The sequence below is a fragment of the Schistocerca serialis genome, chromosome 7, assembly GCF_023864345.2.
Source record: "Schistocerca serialis cubense isolate TAMUIC-IGC-003099 chromosome 7, iqSchSeri2.2, whole genome shotgun sequence".
Taxonomy (NCBI): Eukaryota; Metazoa; Arthropoda; class Insecta; order Orthoptera; family Acrididae; genus Schistocerca; species Schistocerca serialis.
This window is the reverse complement of record NC_064644.1, coordinates 312459599-312482721: the sequence shown is the minus strand read 5'-3', so window position 1 is coordinate 312482721 and position 23123 is coordinate 312459599. Positions and strand designations below refer to the sequence as shown.

At 38.6% G+C, this 23123-nt stretch overlaps 1 protein-coding gene across 1 annotated transcript in view; it reads right to left on the bottom strand.

Moving 5' to 3' along the window:
* LOC126413038 (A disintegrin and metalloproteinase with thrombospondin motifs 12-like) overlaps positions 1-23123 on the bottom strand; it is a 354477-nt gene that overhangs the window by 36211 nt on the left and 295143 nt on the right. Inside the window, exons 17-19 of the mRNA XM_050082933.1 lie at positions 17645-17910; positions 10201-10724; positions 9884-10090 (exon numbers count right to left, since the gene is read on the bottom strand). Coding sequence (XP_049938890.1) covers positions 9884-10090; positions 10201-10724; positions 17645-17910 — 997 coding nt within the window. The remainder of the gene's footprint in view (positions 1-9883; positions 10091-10200; positions 10725-17644; positions 17911-23123) is intronic.

The following is a 23123-nucleotide window of genomic DNA, read 5'->3' as shown; positions in this document are numbered from 1 at the left end:
CACTGATAACCTGTAGTGAGTTCATCATCAACTGCAGATAGAATCTGAAGTTAGCTATAATTCCCTTGAGAGCATATGTGATGGGGAGTGCATGGAATGATTGTTTGGTATAAACAAAACTGTATTCATATGTATGTAATTTTCTATTTTATGTAAGAAATTGCAGCAGCATGTAATAACTGAGAAAGTTTAATTAGAAGCATCTTTTTGTACATATTGTATTAGATATCTTGGTCATTGGAAAACATTGTGACTGACTCAGGAATCCCTCCAACTACCCACACTAAAACAAACAGTACCATATCAACAAAGGTGCCATTATCCATACAAGTAGCACTCCAAATGAGCAACATGCTCATGTGACAGAGTACTGTAGCCTGAGCTGTGTGCTGCACTTTTGGCTGTTGATCAGTATGTAATGGAATACAGTGGCTGTCCCAGGCAGTTTATCATCTCTTGTCATGCCCACCACATGTCTCCTTGCCATGGCATAATGAACTGAAATTCTTTATTGTGTTTACCTCAACCTTTTAGGATTCTTTTGGGATGGACTGCTCACACGGATAATGACTTTAGGTGTGCTGTATGGAATTTCTACTAACATCTTTGGAATAGACCATATAGAATTGACAAAAACCTGGTGGGAAAAAAAGACCCCAACAGTGTCATTGTACTGTACTCACTGTTTGTTGAAATTGACTACCAAAAATTCACATTAATCAAGACACAATTTATGAATATATGGCTGGAGAAGCTGCATGTCTACAATACTAAAGTGAGCTGTTGCTAAACTGTTTGACAGCACCTAGGGAAGAAGCAACTCTGTGGCAAGTGATCATGGCATCATCACTAATAACTCCACCATTTCACTCACCGACACCACCATTTCACTCATTCAATAATAATACAAAAGAATGGCCATAATATTGCTAATATCTCAACCATCACTTTGCAGCATTCAAGGTACCATCAGCAAACATTCTTTATCATGCAAGCCAAGCCTGAACTGATTTGTTTTCTTAATAAACAGTCTTCGGCACCTGATCCCCTAATCTTACTATTTACAGAATTACAAGGGTGTGCTAAAAAGTAAATGCCTCTGAATTTTTTATTCTGTTCTTAATTTCAGTTCAGGTATTACATGTCATGCATATTACTCAATCAACTTTTCTGCTTCACTGAAGCAAGTTGCAACCCTCTGACACTAGAGTGCTACGAACGGTACATTTAACAAGGCAGTATGTAGAATAACTATGTTGTTGCATGAGAAACAACTTGCTGCAATTGAGTTTCTCCTTTGCAAAAAATGAGCCCCAATTGAAATACACAGAAGAATGAAAGTTGTGTGTGGTGATGACTATATCAACATCATTAACGTGTGATGTTGGGTTGTTCATGCTTGTAATGAAGGAAATGGCCATGCTAAAATCAATGAGTGTGACAGAGCTCAGAGTGGATGACCACAAACAGCAAACAAAGTAACCCAGTTGATAACGTAGACACAGCTTGTGGTGTCACCGCCAGACACTACACTTGCTAGATGGTAGCCTTTAAATCGGCCGCGGTCCGTTAGTATATGTCAGACCCACATGTCGCCACTATCAGTGATTGCAGACCGAGCGCCGCCACACGGCAGGTCTAGTCTAGAGAGACTACCTAGCACTCATCCCAGTTGTACAGCCGACTTTGCTAGCGATGGTTCACTGTCTACATACGCTCTCATTTGCAGAGACGACAGTTTAACATAGCCTTTAGCTACATCATTTGCTACGACCTAGCAAGGTGCCGTATTCAGTTACTATTGATATTGATATTGTGAATCATGTACCGTCAAGAGCGACGTTCATCATTGATGGATTAAAATTAAATATCAAACTAATTACGTCCGCTTTCTGAGTTCTAATTCCTTGTCATGTCCCAGACCTCACGTCAGTATAGTCCTTCCATCCTCACGCCAGCCTGCAAGAGCTAAAACGCATGCATTTCGGCCTCCTCTAGTAACACGGTGTTGGCTCTTCTGCCAACACAACACAGCTCTCAGGTGAGTGTGGCATATTTTAACAACATTTCAACAGAGGCACCACCATAAGCTCTGCAATGTACTGTGAGACCCTCGGAAAACAGAAAGCATGAATTTGAAGAGTTCGTCCACATATGGAACACCATCTCCTTCAGCATGACAATGCCACAACACATGAGTGCTGTGACATCTGCAACAATCGGACACTTCAGGTTCACTGTCACTGATTATCCTCCATACAGTTCCATTTGATTTTCATACGTCTGCAAAACCTAAGGAACACCTTCGAGGACCTCACTTTTATAGTGAAACAGTGCAAACAGAGGTGAAGTTGAGGCTCCATCAACAAAGACAAATGTTCTACAGTGACAGTATGAACAAACTGGTCTCTTGTTGTGAAAAATGTGTTCGTTACCAGGATGATTATCTTGAGATAAATAAAACAATAGAGTCCAGGTTGGAATATCAACAATTATGAAAAGGATAGACTTCTAATCACTGTAAAGAAGTCACGCTAAGTTGTAGAAAGGCACATTGAAAAGACTGTTACACACTAAACTTTTGGCCAAAGCCTTCTTCAAAAAGAAAGGAAAACCCACACTCATTCACATAAGCAGGGATACCTCATGCACACATGAACACTATCTCTAGCCGGACTAGCCAGACTACAGACTTTTCATTGTGCCTGTCTGCAACTCAACCCATCTCTTTACACTGAGTAGCAATCTATCCTTTTAATAATAGTTGAGAAATAAATATGTATATACAAAGAATAAAGATGTAAAATGTTAATAAAGTCTGTTTTATTATTAAAAATTTAAGAGTTTTCACATATGAAAGCCAGAGGCTTTACTTTTCAGCACACCCTTGTATACAAGTTATTCAGTGACCACTATGAGATGAAAATACCAGACTGTCTCTAAAAGACTCAAATACAAGCAGTGTCATACAAATCTCTGATGGCCTGATATGGTACAGACTGCAAATTTGAGAGGATTAATCAGAAAGTGCAAGCTTGTACGGTAAACTGGGTGCTGCAAAACTGTACGTAGACTCATCAATCAGGTGAAAAATTTGACCAAAAAGCATTGAAACTAGCAAAACCTTCACTAGGACAATTTGCTCAAGCTATCAAAATTTCATAGAGGTTAATCAGTGTATTGCAGCAACAATTTCAAATACCCCAAATGCAGCCCATAAGATTCAAACAATTAGCATCTTCTAGAATTTTTCATGCTTGCCGCACCCCACTTTCACTGGAGGAACAAGAACAAGAAAAATTGGGTTGTTTCTAAGAATAAGACACTCCAGAAATCTCAATAAACCACTCGGTTTTTTTTTTTTCCAGTATCAACAATTATTATATGGCATTGTGCACATCTACCATCTGCCAATGCTCTCTATCAAATATCACATTGTCTATCCCACATTGCGGTTTCTGACAACATAATCTCAGGGAATAATAAGCAGCAACTTTTAGGCAACCCAAAAAAAGTTGTACTTTACACTGGGAAGAAGACCTGCAGAGAGAAGTGAAATATCTAGGCCAGGCACAGAACGTACAAGGAACAATACAAACATATCTAAAAACAAAGATTATGTGACTTACCAAATGAAAGCGCTGGCAGGTCGATAGACACACAAACAAACACAAACATACACACAAAATTCTAGCTTTCGCAACCAACGGCCGCATCGTCAGGAAAGAGGGAAGGAGAGGGAAAGACGAAAGGATGTGGGTTTTAAGGGAGAGGGTAAGGAGTCATTCCAATCCCGGGAAAGCGGAAAGACTTACCTTAGGGGGAAAAAGGACGGGTATACACTTGCACACACACACATATCCATCCACACTTATAGAGACACAAGCAGACATATCAGCAACAAAATTGTGGAAGCAACCAGGGTTGTTCGATAAACAATGCCCCACAATTTTTTTCTCAAATTTATTTATTATTAAGTTAGAATTTGGTGATAATATCAATCAACATGCTTGCCCTGTGCTTGTAGTCATATTTTCAGAGCATCCCATCATCATCAAAGTGTGTGGTACATAGAGATTCTTAAGTGTCCCAAAGGGATCTAGTTCTAGGGCACCACGTATGTGCTATGTAATGGATGAGGCTGTGACAGGACATCCCAATTGCGGCCAGTCATGGAGCTTAGTTTCTGCACTTCCAGATGCTCTCTCTCTCTCTCTCTCTCTCTCTCTCTCCCCTTTGACCAACAGTGCTCCTACAACTGCATCTTACCATACACTGCACACAAATGTTTATGAATGTTCACCATGGTTTTTTTTTCCGCAACCAACGATTCAATAACACCACTTTGCTTGTAATGAGTGTCTTGCATAGATACTATTTTGATGGTACACTGTGATACTGCTATAAGTCAGAATTGTTCGAAACTTCACACGAGCAGAAGAAACATCACATTTGAAATACCTAAGTTGGCATTTTTCTTATATATCTTAAAATGGCTGTGAGAAAAATTTGGAGCATTATTTATTGAAAGACCCTCATATTCAGAAATTCAAGAAACCAACAAAACAAATAAACTGTTTAGGTACTTTCAGCAAAGATTAACTGTTAGCAAAGTTTATTACATACACAGTTGCCATCATGCATCAAATGAATCAATTAAGGTGAGGAGGAGTGCTGGTGCCAATATGAAATAGGCACACTTTTGACAAGAGACTTGACTGAATCCCAGTAAAAGTGACAGAATAACAAGGATGCATGATGTACAATCTCGTACCAAATTGGGGCCTCTCATCAAACAGTAAAATCACTAAGCCTGTGACATCAAGAGTTGACAGCAAAAGAAGAATAACGATAGCTAATATGTGAATAAAAGCAGTGGTTGTTTTGATGCAAACTATGTCAGCAATAATTCTATTTACAGCAACAAGAACAATGAGTGTAATGACAACAGCAGCCATTGTGCCCATTCCTGGAAGAACAGGACATTGTATGCAGCCATGAGATTCACTCATCCACTACTTATAGTCTGTATGCAGAAGGCATATCCATGCCAATTGCTCCAAAACTGGGAACCTCCTTAACTGAGGAAGAAATTTCTTCCATTGCTGAAGAACCACAATTCCTGCTGCTCTAAGAAATTACACACAACTTTGAGATGGAGGAACCAACAGAGCACACTTTAACAGAAAATAGGATTCTTGATAAGTAAACTCTGATCCCCAGCACTTAATGCCTTTGGTCCCGACAAGGTCAATTTCATCTGTACTGTTCCTCTTTATCAGGGAATAATTTGGGATCTCTGTCACAGGATAACACTATAGCTGACTTGTGAATCCCTCCAGCTAGCAACATGGAAGTAGATAGCACAATATCAACACAGGTTGTACTCATGTTCATATTCATACCAGTACTTCTTCAAAGGAACAAGTACCTCATGTGATAGAGCATGGTAGCATCCTACCTCCTGTGCATGCTTTAGTCAAGAAATGGCTTGTAAGTTGATGTTATGGACTGCTCAGGCAGTTCATCATCTGGTGGGCTTGTCAATTTTCTCACTGCAGCACTATGATCAACTATAATGCTTCACTACATCTACAGGTACATGTTTTGATTCTCCCTAGATAGACTGCTAACATTGACTTTTGTAGTAAGCATTTTCTTTTACCTTCTTCAGCACTGCCAGTATCCTATTGATAACAAACTGACATGGACTTTGGTGTTCCCAGTTGTTATTGTGACTATCCTTGTGCAATATTTCCTGTTTATGGAAGAAAAGTGTTTATGGACATTCTCCATAGCAACTCCAGAGAAATAATGTGTTTTAAGACAACTCAATGAGTATTCTACTATGATGAAGCTCAAATGCAGTTAATCTTTCATAATCCGCAGAGGAGTAACATAATGTGGCACCCTTGAGTCAAGGTGGCTTTGGAAGTGGTTCTTGTAATTCACCTGAATGAATCAAAAATTTTAATGTAGGACGTAGCTACATTGTTTGGGGTGTATTTGATAAGGAGAAGTGCAATCAGTCCTACAGAGTGATGAAACAATGTAAATACAGAGTTCAGGAAGATCAGATAGTTCTGTATGTACTTTAATTTATTTAATTCTCTTAACATTTGTGAAAAATAATTGTTTTGGCTTTCCAACACAATGTCCCATTTGATGACACCTTATAATGTTGCATTTTTTTGCTAATTAACAAATGAGAAAAAAAAGAGTAGTCGCATATGTCATTATGAGGTAATCAATGGATCTCTGATGGCAATTTGACGAATTTTCCTTACTGTACAAAATTTGATAAAAAATTTTCAGGCAGTATTTATAAAGACCTAAAAGGCAGGAAATAGTGTTGCTTCAATTGCTCTAGTAACCATGTGCATAGGTTGATTGTAGGACCAACTTTAATGGATATACAGGGTGATTATAATTAAAGTTCCAGTTTCAAAATGTTGTAAAAAAAAACACTGCTTAAAATGACAAGAAATATAAAAGGGATATTATCAAATAAGGAGGAAATGTTATAGGGAAAAAAAGAAAAAAAAAATAACAAAAATCCTACCACTAGATGACACTCTAAATGTCAGAATAAAAGACGTGGGGGCACACAGCTGTTCCTCAGTTTTCATATGACACACTCGTTGTGACTGTCTCAATGCAGGCTCACACACTGCTGGACAAGCTGTTTTACAAGAGTGGTGATGGTGTGCCAGTAGCTCTGCAGAAGTTCCAGACACTCAAGGGTATGAAAAAAGGCACTGGTCCGATGTCTGTAAAGGGTCTGGAGTAAATGATATGAAAATCAAAAAGACTACATATTTTGGAGTGCAGTGTGGTAGGAGGAGGAAGACAATTGATGCAACATCAGCAAGATATGGCCACTATATTACAGGAGGGGTTAAGCAGTGGTGTGCAAACATGCAGTGCATGGTGAACCGCCGTAACATGAGACATACCTCTGAGTATGGTGCATGCAATTCTACAATACATGCTGCATGGCCATCATACAAAATTAACCATGTTCAGGAGTTGCTACATGCTGACCAGCCAGTAACACAAATATTTGTTCTAGAACTTCTTGCTCACATGGACATGGACAATGAATGGTCATGGAACATTCTGAGGACAGTCAGAGCCCATTTCCACCTCCAAGAACATGTCAATCCTAAGAATTGCAGAATACTAGCAACTGAGAATCCACTCGCGCATCAACTGGTACCACTTCATTCTGCAAAGGGAACTGTGTGTTTCAGGTTGATGGCATTGTTTATTGTATGGCCATATTTTTTAGGAGATGGGTCCTGCAAGTCCTGTTTCTTGCACTGTCACTGACAAATGCTATGAGAGCCTTTTGCACACCATCATCATTCCAACCATTCAACAGTGTGGATGTATGGGTAGAATCATTTTTATGTAAGGTGGGTCTCCTCCACACATTGTGCAGTCTGGGAAGCAGCTGCTGCAGAGGCATTTTAGAAATGCTAGAATTATCAGCCATAATTTCCCTAAGCCTAGTGGTCTAATCACCTCATCTTAATCTGTGTAATTTCTGGCTGTGTCCAGCATTCCTATTGCAAACATAGTTTAATTGAATACACACACTGTGCAACACATTCTGAACATGACTCCTGAAACACTCCGATTTATTGTTGCAAATGCTGTTTCTTGATTTCAACATGTGGCAGAAAATGGTGGTCAGTATACTGAACATGTCTTGCACCAGTCTCAAAAAATTGAAAAACTGATTTCACTATTTCTTTTTATATGGTTTTTGATCTCAGGTCAATTAAAAACCAATTTTTCTCTTCCGATGTGGCACTACCTAGACAGGGTTCTGTTCATATTTGACATCCTTTTGAGCAATTTTTTTTTTACAGAATTTTGAAACTGGACCTCTCATTATAATCACCCTGTACATCACCTGATATAAGTACTTCAGTTATGTACAGCAACAGAAACTGAGCAACTCCTAAGGTGCTTCAAGTGCTCTTCGCTGTGTTAGCTGCAGATGCTGTGTGCCTTTTCCAGCTCAATTATAGGTCTATGTGCATCCCTAGATAGTTCAGATTCTTATTAAACTTAAACTAAATACCACTCTTCTTTTCATCACATTCTTAAAATGTTCAGTGAATTGCAAAATTTTTTTGTGTCCTGAAAACTTGCTTCTTTCTTTTATAAAATTCCTTTGTTCTCAAGAAAAAGATTTATTCCATTATCTAGCATTATTCTTATTGTTTTAGCCACAATACTTGTCAATGAAATTTGATAGAGACTTTTCATGTCATGGGCAGATTATCTGGCTTTAAGTTTTAGAATAAAAAATATTATGGTAACGTCCAAGACTGATGGGATTTCTGTTTCTCGGAGTTGATAGAGAAATAATGAAATTATGAGAGCCAGAACTTTTCATCTTTACGCATTTTATTGTACTTAAGAGTTCAGATAACTAACCTTGTTCTTAAAGAGTTCTTGCAACATTCCCTTACCTATCTTGAGTAGAATGCTATAAACTAGGCTATCTGCATCTGCAACAGATATTGATGTTATCTCATTTGTAACTTCCTTCTTGTGACCTAAATCATCCAGGAACTGCAATAAACAATCTCTTTTAGTGTTTGTTACCTCTTTTTTCATGACAGAGTATTGTTCTCATGTCTATAACATCCATTATATCTTTTGTTCTCTCTGCTGGTCTTCTTGCATCATTTCTCTTGCAACCATACAGAATTTTTGTGTAGCTAAATTTGGGATTTTCAATCAATAGTCAGAGCTTGAAGTTTTCTGTATCCTTGTTGCTACAAATGAGTGAAGGGATTGTTTTTTAATGTTATGTTTGGGAATGTGCTTTAAATTATGTGTACAGCCACATTTTTGCATAAAATCTTATGTGGTAGTACAAATAAATGTTTTGTGTTGGGCAGTTTGCAGTGTTTGGGGTTCACCAGCAGGCAACTTTATGTCATAGCAAGTTTGTCATGGAGCAACCAACATTGCAGGGCTGCTGAAGAAAAGTCTCAGGATAATTAATGTTAACTCTTCGATGAGGAATATTTTTCAACAACGCATATCACCAAAATGGTTTGTAAAATATCTGCAAAGCATTTTGTGTAATCTGATAGCCATACTGAAAGTTTGTATCATCACGTAATGAAAAGTCATGGTTATATAATACAGTGGATACAAAGAAAAAAATTTAAATAAGGAATATACTGAAAAAAGTAAATATTCTTCAACACTATTATACAATATTGCCAACCAGAACCCTCTCCCCTCAGCTTTACTGGTAAATAATGCCAAGAAGGAAAATAATCCCTGTACAAATATTTAGAAAAAGGTAACGTGGAGTACTGAACTTGTTTATATGTGAATAATACGTAGCTGGAAACACTTGCATGTGTATATTCAAAATCACATGACTCATCTAATTAGGAAACAATATTGTCATCAGATCATTACACTTTGTTTGGCAACTCTAACAATATACTCTTTAACCTTCCAAAACTACTACAAATTCTATTAATTAAAGACTGAAGTCTGTCATCGAACATTACAGCTCTCTAACCTTCATCTGTCTCAACTTTATGCGACTTCAATGCCACATTTACTTAGTGAGCCAATGTTCTTCTAAAAGTAACATGGGCTCAATACTGAGAGTCTTAAGCAGATGATCAGTACATTTATTTTACATAGTCAGTAGCAGTTTTATCATCCTTAAACGGGGGCATGTTTTCTGTCACTTCAAATATACTTAAACTATAAATGAGAAAAACTTGGAATAGGTATCAATTAAGTGTTTATCATGTGCCTGAAAGTTCTCTTACTGTTCCAATATAATGTTTTTCTAACTAGAAAATGAATATTAAAAGTAGCAGCTATTACTTACTTCTGTGCCTGCCAGGTGTTGTGTTTGGTGGATGAAGAGAGGTGGTTGGGCAAGGAGGCAATGGATGACAGACTTCCCTCCTAAGGGGCCTGTTGACTGGGAAACAACCTTCTGCTGGTCTGTTGGTGTTTTTATCCACACAGCGAACTTCTCTTCTCTTGTATGACGGTCCTCGTCCACATGTTTTGCTGCATTGACTCCAAGGGCCTTAAAAATAATAAAAATTGCTGGTGAGTCATATTTTAATATGAATAATTTAAATCTAGTTTCAAGTGGCTCATGTAACTGGAAGAATCTTAGCTATTACAGTTAATTACCTGTAATCCAGTGAAGGTGGCAGAAAGCATTCATATTGCACGACTTCGTCTCATAAGGTTTCTGTTTCGGGTCACATTTTCCCCTTGGATGGCCGCAGACAACTTTCCTTCGATGGATACCAATACCACAAGTTACAGAACACTCACTCCAGTCCCCGACAGCCCACCCTCTTCGTCGCATATCATTATTATTATTCCTTGGGCTGGGCACTGATGGCCGACGTCTGCCACCAACATAATACGGCCTCCGTCCCCTGGTACCATTTCGTTTTGGGCCGTTGTGCATACTGGAATTTTGTGATGATGTGATACTCTGCTGCACTTTTACGATGCAGGGTGGCATCTGTGGACAAGATTCCTGATTGTGTGGACGAGTGAGGTGTGCACAGTCAGAATCTGGCCTACGTTGATCTCGACTGTTTGCATCTCCTGGAATTTTCTCTTCTACACAGAAGACTAGCCGCTTACGAATTCCACCTTCACCACATGATACAGAGCAGACATGCCAAGGTCCAGTCCACCATCTGGTCAAGAAAATAATTGAAAGAAACTTTAAGTAGTGCAAATAATGTTACACTTTTGTTTTATATACAGATATTTTACACATTTATCACTTTCACTTCATGTTTATTGTAGAACATGAAAATGAAAAACTTGTTTATCAAATTGTCATTATTATGAATATCTTATTTGTATGGAAGCCTAACTATATAGTAGAATTGAAAGAAGTAAAAACCTGGTACCATAAGGCAGTTAGGATATGCACCGCATGCTATGGGCCCTGCGCTGTTGGAGGACTCACAGTGTCACTGCCTAATTTTCTGGGCAGTTTTCAGCTGTTAATAATAATATTATTTAGGATTGTGTGAGTAGGATTATGTAGTATTTTTAAAGCTTTATCAAAGAAGATTTTAACAACAGCAAAAATGGAAATGTTTGTCTAATCAGAAATAAAGACAGTATGGTGCCCAAGAAAAACATGGTTGTATTGTCAATTCTGAATCAGAAGGGTGAGTGTATTGATTCTGAACTTTTCAAAGAGGTTAAAAGAGAAGAACAATACTGGTGAGAAGTACTACAGCATAAAGTAGAAGTTAAATTTTTGTCAGAATGCTGTCTTGCTTCACATGGAGGTGGTGAAGCTGTTGGTTTTCTGCAAAATTGTAATTATCTTTAACTTCTAGAATTATTTGTCAATTTTCGTCTTTTCTCCTCTGAACACAAGCATGTACTGTACATTCTTTGTATGAGGTGTGATAAAAAAGTAATGGGAATTTTTTAATTTCACAGGTCTCATACATCCAATTTTCAATTTTTTTATCTTTTTGGTAAATATGTTCATGACGTATGTTTGCATTTTCCACTGTTTTCAATACTTAGTTTACTGTTGACAGTCAAAAATGTTACACGTTTTCAGTGCTCAGCAAATTTTTACTTTCTAAAAAGATGGATCAAAGAATTTGCATTAAATTTGCTTGAAAAATGGAATAAAGGGCAACACCACAGACATGTTAACTGTGGATTTTGGAAAATCTGTTGTGAGTAAGACAGGAGTTTACAAGTGGTATAACTGTTTAAAAGGGGGTCAAGAAGAAGGTAAACCAGGTGATGAAAAGTGAGTAGATAGGTATGACAATGAAAACAAAACCCAATTGTTACAAAGGAAGCTACCTGAGGAGCCGAGATAAAAAAAAAATTCGAAAAGTTTGATCACATGTGAAGGTTGTTCTCACTGTTTTCTGTGATTACAATGGGACAGTGCATCAAGAGTTCCTTCCTTCTGGTTGTATGGTCAATAAGGAATACTACATGGAAGTTATGCGCCACTTGAATGAAGCAATCCAAGGAAGATGACAAGAACTGTGGCAACCATGAAAGGACATGGTTTCGCCACCGTTCATGAGATAAACATAGAGTCGGTGAGGGAACTGAACATCATAATGTGAAGTGTGTTCCACAAGTGTTTCCAAGATTAGGAAAAAGTCCTGGGTAATACTCTGAAGGGGACAAAGTTGATGTTGATGAATAAATAAAGATTCTTTAAGAAAAATAAAAATTCCTGTTTCTTTTTGATAATACCTTATATCTATCGAAAGATGTGAGCGAAGAATTATTGCTACTACTGGAGCCAATAAGTGTAATAAAATAAATGGTGGAATTAATCTCATTAAATTCATCGCTGGATTTAGCAAACCTTAATCAGCTGACTTTTAAAGTACAATTTTTTTTAGCTCCTGGACCTGTTGAAATATTTATCTCTTAGGCATCGAAGGACATAGTTTTTACCACTTAACCTCAGCAAGTCAGAATTTGTAAAAGAAAGTTGTCTCAACATAAAAGTCTTTAGAGGCCAAAGCTATGATAATGTCAGTAACATGAGTGGAAAATGTAACAAAATTCATTTACATACACAGTCTGCAAACCACTGTGATATGCATGGCATAGAGTACTTAGCATGTTACCACATTTTAGGGTTTATTCCCATTCCAATAATCTATGGATCATGGGAAGAATGACTGCTTAAATGCCTCTGTACATGTTATAATTACCAGTAGTCTAATTTTGTCTTCACTCTCCTTACAAAAGTCATACCTAGGGGGCTGAAGAATGTCTGTAGATTCTTCACTTAATAACCATTCTTGAAACTTTGTAAGAAGGTTTATGTGGAATAATTTGTGTCTATCTTCAAGAGTCTGCCAGTTCAGGTCCTTCAACATTTCAGTGACACTTTCCTCTGAAGGAAACAAACCTGTGACCATTTGTGCTGTTCTTCTTTGTATATGTTCAATATCATCTGTTAGTCCAGTTTCATATGCATCCCACACACTTTGGCAATATTCTAAGATGGGATACACAAGTGATTTATAAGTCACCTGTCTTCCCTAATACTGGGCATACTTGATTGTCCCATGTCATATCCCCACAAATGTTACACACAGGTATTTGCATGACTTTACTGATTCTAATTGTGAATCACTTATATTATAGTCGTAGGATGCTACCTGTTTTTGATTTTGAAGTGCATAATTTTACATTTATGTACATTTAAAGCAAGTTGCTAATCTTTAAACTACTTTGAAATCTTATCCAGACCATACTGATATTTGTGCAATTTCTTTTTGGACAGTATTTCATTACAGATAGCTTCATCATCTGCAAAATGTTTGAGGCCACTATTAATATGAGAAAAGTGCAAGCTGGTTTTTGCATGATAGATGTTTTCAGAATCTATGTTGATAGGTATGGAGAGGGTCATTCTGTCAAGCCACCTCATTATGTTTGAGCTCGGAATGCACTGATCAGCCAGAATACTATGACCCCCTACCTAATAGCCGGTATGTCTACCTTTGGCATGGAAAACAGTGGCAATATGTTATGCCATGGAAGCAATGATTCCTTGGTAGGTTGCTGGAGTGCTCACACAAGTCACCTAATTCCCATTAATTCCGGAGAACTCTGACATCATGTTCAATCACATCCCAAACATGTTCGGTCAGGTTCAGATCTGGTGAGTTGGGGGACCATCACATCAAATGGAACTTGCCATTGTGTTTCTCAAGGCACTCTATAGCACTTCTGGCCTTGCGATATGGCACATTCTCTTGCTGAAGAATGACAGTGCTGTCAGCAAACATGATTGTCATTAAGGGGTGTACATGGTCTGCAATCAGTGTACCATACTCCTTGGCCATCATGGTGCCTTGCATGAGCTTCACTGGACCCATGGATGCCCATGTGAATGTTCCACGGGGCATAATGGAGCCTCCACCAGCTTGTCTCCACCCCACAGGTGTCAAGGAGCTGTTCCCCTGGAAGATGACGGATCTGCATCCTCCCACTGGCATGAGGAAGAAAGCATTATTATTCATCAGACCATGCAATGCTCTGACACTGCACCGATGTCAAGTGCCAATGGCCATGTGCCCATTTCAGTCATAGTTGCTGATGTCATGTTAACACATGGGTCATCGGCTGCCCATTGTTAGGAGTGCTCGGTGCACTGTGTGTTGAGACACACTTGTACTCTGCTCAGCATTAAAGCTGATGTTAGTTCCACCATAGTGTGCCACCTGTCCTGTTTTAGCAGTCTGCCCAGCATACAACATTAGACATCTGTAATGAGCCATAACCACCCAAATCTACAACGTATGGACTTGGTTTCACCTTGGCTTTGCCACATGTTCAAGACACTCACCACAGCACTCTTCAAACACCCAAAAAGTCCTACTGAGCCAACAGGCCATCACAATTTGCCCACGGTCAAACTCAGATAGATCTCACACCTTCTGAATTTGACACACAGACAGCACACACACTGATACTACAAGCAATGTGCATTTGTCTGACTAGCAGTCATTCCTCGGCAGGTGACGCTGCTATCGCTTGAACAGGTTTGTATCGACAGTGGGTCAGTAGTCATAATGTTCTGGTTGACCAGTGTTTGTTCTAGGGTCCTAAAATATATGAACATTAGTAAGATTGGATGGCAGTTTTGTGGATCACTTTTGTTACCCTATTACTTTTGTTAGAAGAGTGTCAGCCATGTTTTTTCCAATCAGTGGGCACTGATTTTGTTCAAAGGATATACGGTACATAATGTTTACAATGGGTGCTGCAAATTCTGCATAGAATCTGATAAGAATCTTATCAGGTCCTGGAGTCTTATTTAATTTTAATGATTTTAGCTGTTTCCCAATGCCACTGACACTAATATCTACATCTTTTGGTGTGAGAAGTAAACTGGAGCAGTACGTAAGTATCTTATTTAGTAAAGGAAAACTTCAAAAATGTGTTCACTATTTTTGTTATTGCCTTGATAACCCCCGTTTCAGTTCCTGTGTCATCCATGAGTGTCTAGAGACTAGCTCCAGTGCCACTGACAGCATTTACATACAACCAGAATTTCTTCGTGTTTTGCATGATATCTTTTGATAAGATTCTGCCACAGCAGTCATTGATGGCTTCACACATTTTCCTCTTGACAACCAAATGTTTTTCATTTGAAATCTGTCTATCTATGGGTGTATGCTTTGTTTTACACCTATTGCCATGTTCTTATCATGGAAAACATTCATCAGAATCAATTAATTCAGAGGTGGTGGATAAGCAGGTGTACTAAAGACATATTCTTATCCTCACCAGAAAATTTCATGTCAGGCCTGGCACAAAAGAAATGAGACTTGTACTACAAATCTGTGTTCTTATCAAATATATTCAGTAACTCATGATCACATTAAAAGTGGGACACAAATGAGTCCAGACATATCAACATTTGTTTTCACTTCTCCAAACATTTCTCTATGTTGAATTTTGTGAGGTTGCATAAGAGCTCTTTTATTTTTGTTCCTGACAAACAGCAGAGCATAACTTTCAAAAAACTGTTCATTCACTGAAATTAAGCTGTTCAACTATGATGAAACTTCTAAATAGTAAGGAAGCAGTTCAAGGTTGATTGGTTGGTTGGTTGATATGGGGGAGATGACCAATCAGTGAGGTCATTGGTCCGATGGAAATGTCAAATGTCGTGTGGCTAGGGCCTCCCGCCGGGTAGATCGTTCGCCTGGTGCAGGTCTTTCGATTTGACGCCACTTCGGCGACCTGCGCATCGATGGGGATGAAATGATGATGATTAGGACAACACAACACCCAGTCCCTGAGCGGAGAAAATTTCCGACCCAGCCGGGAATCGAACCTGGGCCCTTAGGTTTTACAGTCTGCCACGCTGACCACTCAGCTACCGGGGCGGACATTGGTCCGATAAGATAATGGAAGGATGGGGAAGGTACTCAGCCATGCCATTTCAAGGGAACCATCCTGGCATTTTCCTGAAATGATTTAGGGAAATCAAAGAAAACCTAAAACAGGATGGTTGGACACAGGTTTGAACCATTGTCCTCCAGAATGCAAGTACAGTGTACTAACCACTATGCTGTCTTGCTCAGTAGCTCAAGGTAGAATAAACAGCCAGGCACAAAGATGTTATGACAGATGGATCCTTAATAATGTAAGCAGTCTCCTTTCCTTTGTGACACTGTAGAACTATCAAAATCATTGTTGCTTTTGTCACAGTCATAATCCATACTATTTCTTTCATTTTTACCGTACAGGGTAATAATAGTCTTACCAAATGATTAATGTGTGCGAGCTGTTGCCAGCCTCACACTCTTGTATAAATGCAGTGTAAAATTACTGGGCTTAAATCAGCCTTAGAAATCAAACAATGAACAAACAGTTTTGCTGTTGGATTCTTCTAATCTTCAAATGAATTCATAATTAGATAGTTAAGTTCATTACATATCTACTCCCTGGTCTCTCACACACACCTCTCCCAAAAAAAATCTGTATCTTCTCCCTTCTTTTGTCTGAAATTCCCTAAGCTAAGGTACTGTCTTCCTTATCAATTAGTTAACTAACTGTATAATAACTTCTTACGAGTGGTTATGTGATCACTAGTTCAGTGCATGTGGCTGTATACTTACAGAACATCTAAATTCTGGAACACTTCTAGTATGTCAGAGATGTCAGCATGAATACCATCCTGACACTGTCAAAATTATACAACGAGCGGCAGCACAGATCACAATTTCCAGCTTCATCTCCTGATGCTTGAGGAAAGATCTCAGATGCAAATTTCTTGACCTCCATGGAGAAATGTGCTGCACTGATAATAGGTCTGGCATGCACTACATTACTCAGGTATCAAAATACGTGAGGCAAGCACATGGAGGTTTCTGGGGTTAGAGGAACCCATTTGTAGACTGCAAGATGAATTATGTAGATCACTGGAGCAACAAAGCATTCCAAGTGTTTGTAACAACACACAGTTCTTTCTAATTTTCAAGAAGTGTCAATGGGCACATGCATATAACAAAATTCTAAGAGTCAAGCAACACATTTACTTCTTACCAAATATATGGCAACATATTACTTCCTACAAAATGTACCTCACAAAAGACCAGAACAGAAAAATCAGAGCAGTTTGAACTCACACAGAGGATTACCAACAGTAGTACTTCCCCAACAACATTTGTGAATGCAAAAGTAAGCAGGAGAAATGTTTCATAACATGAAATACCAAGAACCACAAGGTGGCAAGCAGATTATAGCTGAGAAGTAGAGTCCAGAAGCTAACCACAATGCCAATTTGTTCAGTTCACTGGATGGCTTTATGCAGCCCAGTATCATCATTAAGTGAGTAACCACTGAAAATATTCCTACTTAACTTAAGTCTTTAGGCTGCAAGCAATAAAGGAGCATAAAAAAATGATGTAAGTTGTGAATTTATGAAGTAATATACTTGACAGTTTTAACTACAGACGTGTGTTACCACATTTCAATCTTCCCTTTATGTTAAGCAATCATTTACCTCAAAATTAAATGTGGAATTAATTTACATTTACAAAAGGTAATTTTTAAATAGTGCACATGCAAGCATAATACCTACCTCGTTGGGCATAATTGGTCATTGCAAGATCTTGTTAAATTTGCTGGTTTATGCTCCTGAATGCACCTGGAGTCTTCAACTGGACCTTTAGATTTTTCACGACACTCTGGCACTGACGTTTGCGTTCCACCGCCACAACTTTTTGTACATTCTGACCATTCTGAGTATGCCCAGACATATTCCTTCACCATTGCTAACTTGTCCAATGGCACTGTGTATTCATATCGCAGCCCAAAGGTACTAGTTGAACGGGGCCGGTGTAATACCTGAAAATGTCGAAAGCTCTTTCAAAAAATGCATTATACTTGACAGAGTAATTTAACCCACAATACATTTTCTTGGCACCAGTTACACATATTAAGCAACTGGTATAGTCAGTAGCCAGTAACATCTACCGCAACATTCAGAATGCATTTTATCTAACAACGGAGATATGAATATACAATCAGTATTAAACTACACATGTTACGCTGTACATATATGAATATGCATCTTAAAATTCCATTCCTTTACAGTTCGGTAGTAATGAATGACATTGTTACTTATTCAGCAGGCCATAAATAAAAAATGGTGATTATTGCTAATCTGATGTTAAATTCTGTTCTTTTGTGGACTATACACTGAGTAGATCCTACGAGACAAGTTAAAGTTGTCAGCCAGACAGACCATTACTTGATGTTAGATACCTGCCATTTGTGGGCAGTGCACCAACAGTTGGATTACCCACATACACCTCACAGACTACCATAAAGAGTGCCGAGAAGTCTGTGACAGATTGAAGTTTTGAGTTTCTCTTTGAATGTGCTTGGGTAACACATTGCCCAAAAAGCGCATGTATTCACAATTGAGTCCTGGCTCACCAAACTGTCTAAACTTGTTTCATGCAGTCAGTACTGTTGCTCTGCTATTCTCAAAGCACATTTTCAGCTACCAGCAAGCTATGGCTGAATTGGTGTTAAAAAGACCCCAATTTTGTGTATTTCGAAGAGATTCTGTAAAGCCTTCACAGCTACCATAGTGGCTACAGACCCTGTTCAACCAAAAGAAAATTGTTTACAAAATATTACAGCTGTACCTCTCAAAGAAGTGTTTTGTACAACTTCTGTTTCATATAATTATGGGTCAAATAATACAATCTGTAAAGAAGACTGGCCACAAGTTAGACTGATTTTTTTTTATTCACAGAGGATAATAATGATATACTAGGAGAAAAAAAAGAAAGTAATCTTGATATTTGGCAAAATAGCTCAATAAACTTCACTTAAGTCTTAGGAAATAGAAAATGGCAGCATTTTTTTAAAGTTTGTGTCACAAGCATCAGAACACAAATTAAAAGAAAAACAAGGAATTATGAACAATGGGAATATTGTGCTTCTTCAATTAGGCTGCTTATACGTAAAACGCAAATTACAAAATAGCGAAAACTAGAGAAATTTTGCAAAAATTGGGCAACATGAACTGCACTGGGACTTGCTGACACAAGGTCCTTGAGCCTGCACTGGGTTGGTCAATCACCGCAGGAATACATGTGTTGTGTCATCTGGAGCTCATCATAATTTCACAGCTTAGACAATGCTTTGATCTGGTTTTCAGAACATTTACATTAGATCCTGAGTTCCTGTCTGTAATCTATAAGAGACTTCCAGACTTCCCAGTTTTGTGATAGTAGGGGGCTAGTTGTTCTGATAGTTCCCTCCAGATGTGATCTTCAGGCTGAGTTTAGTGTTCACAGTCATCAGTTGCTCTGAAGAAGCCATTTCTTAATTTCAACATCTGGATAGCCAGTAAAATGTCAAATAGTGGGCGTTGTTCATACAAGAAGAGCTTCATTTTCTCTCTGTAGACAGTTGTCTCCTGTTGAATTGTCAAAGGAACAGTTGCAGTTGGAGATTCTTTCTCATTGAGTGTTTGCAATTTGAGACTCTCCCTTCTTCCATGACTAGTTTTCTTAAGTTCAGTGAATTCAGACATGAATGAAAGTCTCTAGGGGATGAACCTCTACAGAAGAAAATGAAATTAATATTCAGCAAATGATTGAAGAAGATATCTGTTTCAGCACATTCGGTACATTCTGCCACTTACGTGTTATGGACAGTGTCATATTTCACAGATGAAAATGTCAAAATGTTGACTTATCTTCCCAATTTTCATTCATCAGTATCTTTAGTAATCATATTCTGGGTTAATCTGTCAGCGAACAAGAATGTGGTAAATCTGTCACCGTCTGCCTCACTTGAGATCAGTACGCTACACTTGTTGCATGAGCAACTTGTCGCACCAGCACGTGACAGACATTACTCCATGCAATGAGCTAAGGCTCACTAGCCACGGATGTGGTGACTGAAATCAGAGGCCCCACCAACAGCCTCCAATGTGAGTTTACAACAGCAGCTGCACACACCAACTCAAAACTAGCACTGCCAACACCAGTCATGTCCACACTTCTCTATGTCTAGGTTAAGATGAGTCTCTTTCTGAATCTACACCATGCTCTCAATGTTAACTATTGTGGAACCTTCAAGATTTGGACTTTTTTATGCTAACAATTTTGTATTGCCTCTGGGAAATTTCATGTTATTGTTTGAGGGCTATCCAGAAAGTAACAGATGTTTTGAAATAAAAAATTAACAAATTTCATTATATACATTTTAGTGATACCTTGGCTTTTTTTTACATAATCATCATTCAAACTGAGGTACTTATCACATGGAGGCACAAGTTTTTCAATGCAGTCTCTGTAGAAACCTGTCACCTGTGATTGAAACCACTGGTTTATACCAGTGTGAAGTTCGATGTCAGTACCAAAGTGTTGTGTAGTGAACCATGTACTCATTGTTGGGAAGAGGTGGTAGTAGCTTGGTGCCACACACCACACACATCCATGCCCAAGGCAAGATTCGAAGCTGTGAGTGTAGCAGCCGTGCGGTTCCGGGCTGAAGTGCCTAGAACCACTCAGCCACAGTGGCCAGCAATGTTTTGTTGTTGGTTGCATTAACCCCTTCTTTTTTGTTGTTGTTGACATGAGTTATTGACACGAGTTCTGCACCTCATGAATCACATGCTGATTTACTTCAGTATAGTGCAAAATGTGTTCACAGGAACAAGGCAGTTTTAACAATCCTAAGCTAGATCAAATTGTTAATCAGTGGATGGATGAAGATGACAGTGATATAGCTCAAGAAATAGACAAAAAAGATGATTTTACAATAGCCAGTAATCACAATCCTGCTAGCAAACAGGTAGGTAATTTAGAGGAAGAATTTTTATGTGCAGTTTAAACACTGGAATTTAGTTTTATGTGAACATTTACTTGCTACAGAGACATTACCATGTTTCAGAATGTGAAATTCAGTTCTCTTACAATTTGTTTATGTGCATCTTCTAAAAAATGTGCAAAAGTATGTCATTTTATTTGATAAAATGTAAAATATTCAAGGCATTATTTATTGCAACAAAATCAAGAAGTATTTAAACACCACTTAATTAATTTCACGGGTAAACTACACATTTCACTTTGGGCAGTTGGCTGGAAGACTTTCAGGGTGGCATGGGTTCTACCATAAGTCTCCTCAATTTTCAAACATATTTACAATTAGGGGTGCCCGCACTGACTCTACCAGTTATTGCAAGTAACCCAGTCCACAGTAAGGTCAATTTACCATGAAAACTATTACAAAATGTGACCAGGGACGTAACTTTCTTAATCATCAACAGTACTGATACTTAGAATGTCTTTGGCATGGACACATTTATGTGTTTTGGATTTTCCATCAATGAGTCAGTTTGGTCTCTGAGAATGTTCCTTATCAACTATTGGACATGCTCAGTACCGAATTCTCTGGTCATTATTTCTTCTAGCTGGGAAAAGCAAAAAATTTCAAGCCTCACATTTCATTGAAACCTATGGCATGGGCTCAATTTTTTTGTCCTAGAACAGTTCCACTGGAACTCCATAGCCAGTTCAAGGACAAATTAGGTAGGTTGCAGGAATTGAATATGACACAACCTTTATCATAGATGTTCATTAGGAAACCATCCAGAAAACTCAGACTCTGCAAGGACTTTGTGGTCATGGTGAATGCTCATGCTGACTTGGACATGTACCCCATTCCAAAGCCTGAGGAATTATAGGCAAAGCTGGCAAATGGAGACTTCTCCAAAACTGACCTCACTGAAGTATACTTACAGCTCTCATTAGACCAATTTTCACATAAGATATTAACGATTAACATACAGCCGCACATTTTACACAAATATAAACAGTTGGCTTCTGGGGTTCCCTTGTCATGGCAATTTTCCAGAGGTTACTCGAACAGCTGCTTTGTATGTGTGCATTATCTATTTGGATGACATCACAATCACGAGACATTTAAAGAGCAGCAATTAATGAACCTGAAGCCACTCTTTTTTGTTCTGCAGGAGGCAGGATTAAAGTGGAATCTCAGCAAACATGAGTTTTCAGCCTTCAGTGGAGTATTTAGGCCATGTACTTTCTCATGAAGGTATCTTACCAATGCAGGAACATGTCAAAGCGATTGCATCCATGCCTCGGACAGTGAACCTCATGAAGTTCCAAGCATTTCTGATGAAAATTCCATACTATGGAAAATTCATTCCTGTGGCATCTCGGATAGCTCATCCATTACACACTTGTGTAGGAAAGGAGTGGTTTTCACATTGTCATCTGTGTGTGAAAAGGCATTCACAGAGCTCAAACAAGGTCTACTCTCAACACCTCCTCTAACGCCTTTCCAACCTGGGAAGCAGGTAGTGATTACAACAGAAATGTCAGACTACAAGATGGGAGCTGTCCACGCTCAGCAAGAGACTGATGGTTCAGAGCACACCACTGCATACACTTCAAAAACCCTCGCCTCTGCTCAAATGAAAGACTCCCAAATTGAGGAAGAAGCACTGCAAATATGTTCACTTTGAAGAAATTTTATCTCTTTCTTTCTGGCATCAAGTTCCACCTGGTCAGAGACCATGAACCATTGATCTCACTGTTCAAACCAACAGTTCATGTCTCAGATTGTACTAGTCACTGGTTCCAGTGTTGGGCATTGTTCCTCTCAAAATATACCAATGAAACCCATTTCAGAAGCACTTCCCAGCATGCAAATGCAGATGTTCTTTCTCACCTACTGCTGAGGTTGGACCACAAGTTCAATCAAGAGGAAATTGTTTATTTCTTCCTGGATGATGATACTCAACTGGCTGTGGACAGCTTTCTAATTAGACGAACCCACATTGCCACTGCCAGAGGTGGATACCATTCTTACACAAGTTCACGCCTTCATCTTGAGGGGGTGACTGGAGCAATTGTCCAGGCAATGGTTTATTCCTCTTTGGCACTACTATGGCCTGTGACACCATTTACTTCTAGTCAACAGTGTTATCCTTTCACCCACAGATAACACTGCACTGTATCTAGTGATTCCACCAGTCTTACGACAACAGATCTTACAACTGTGCCTGA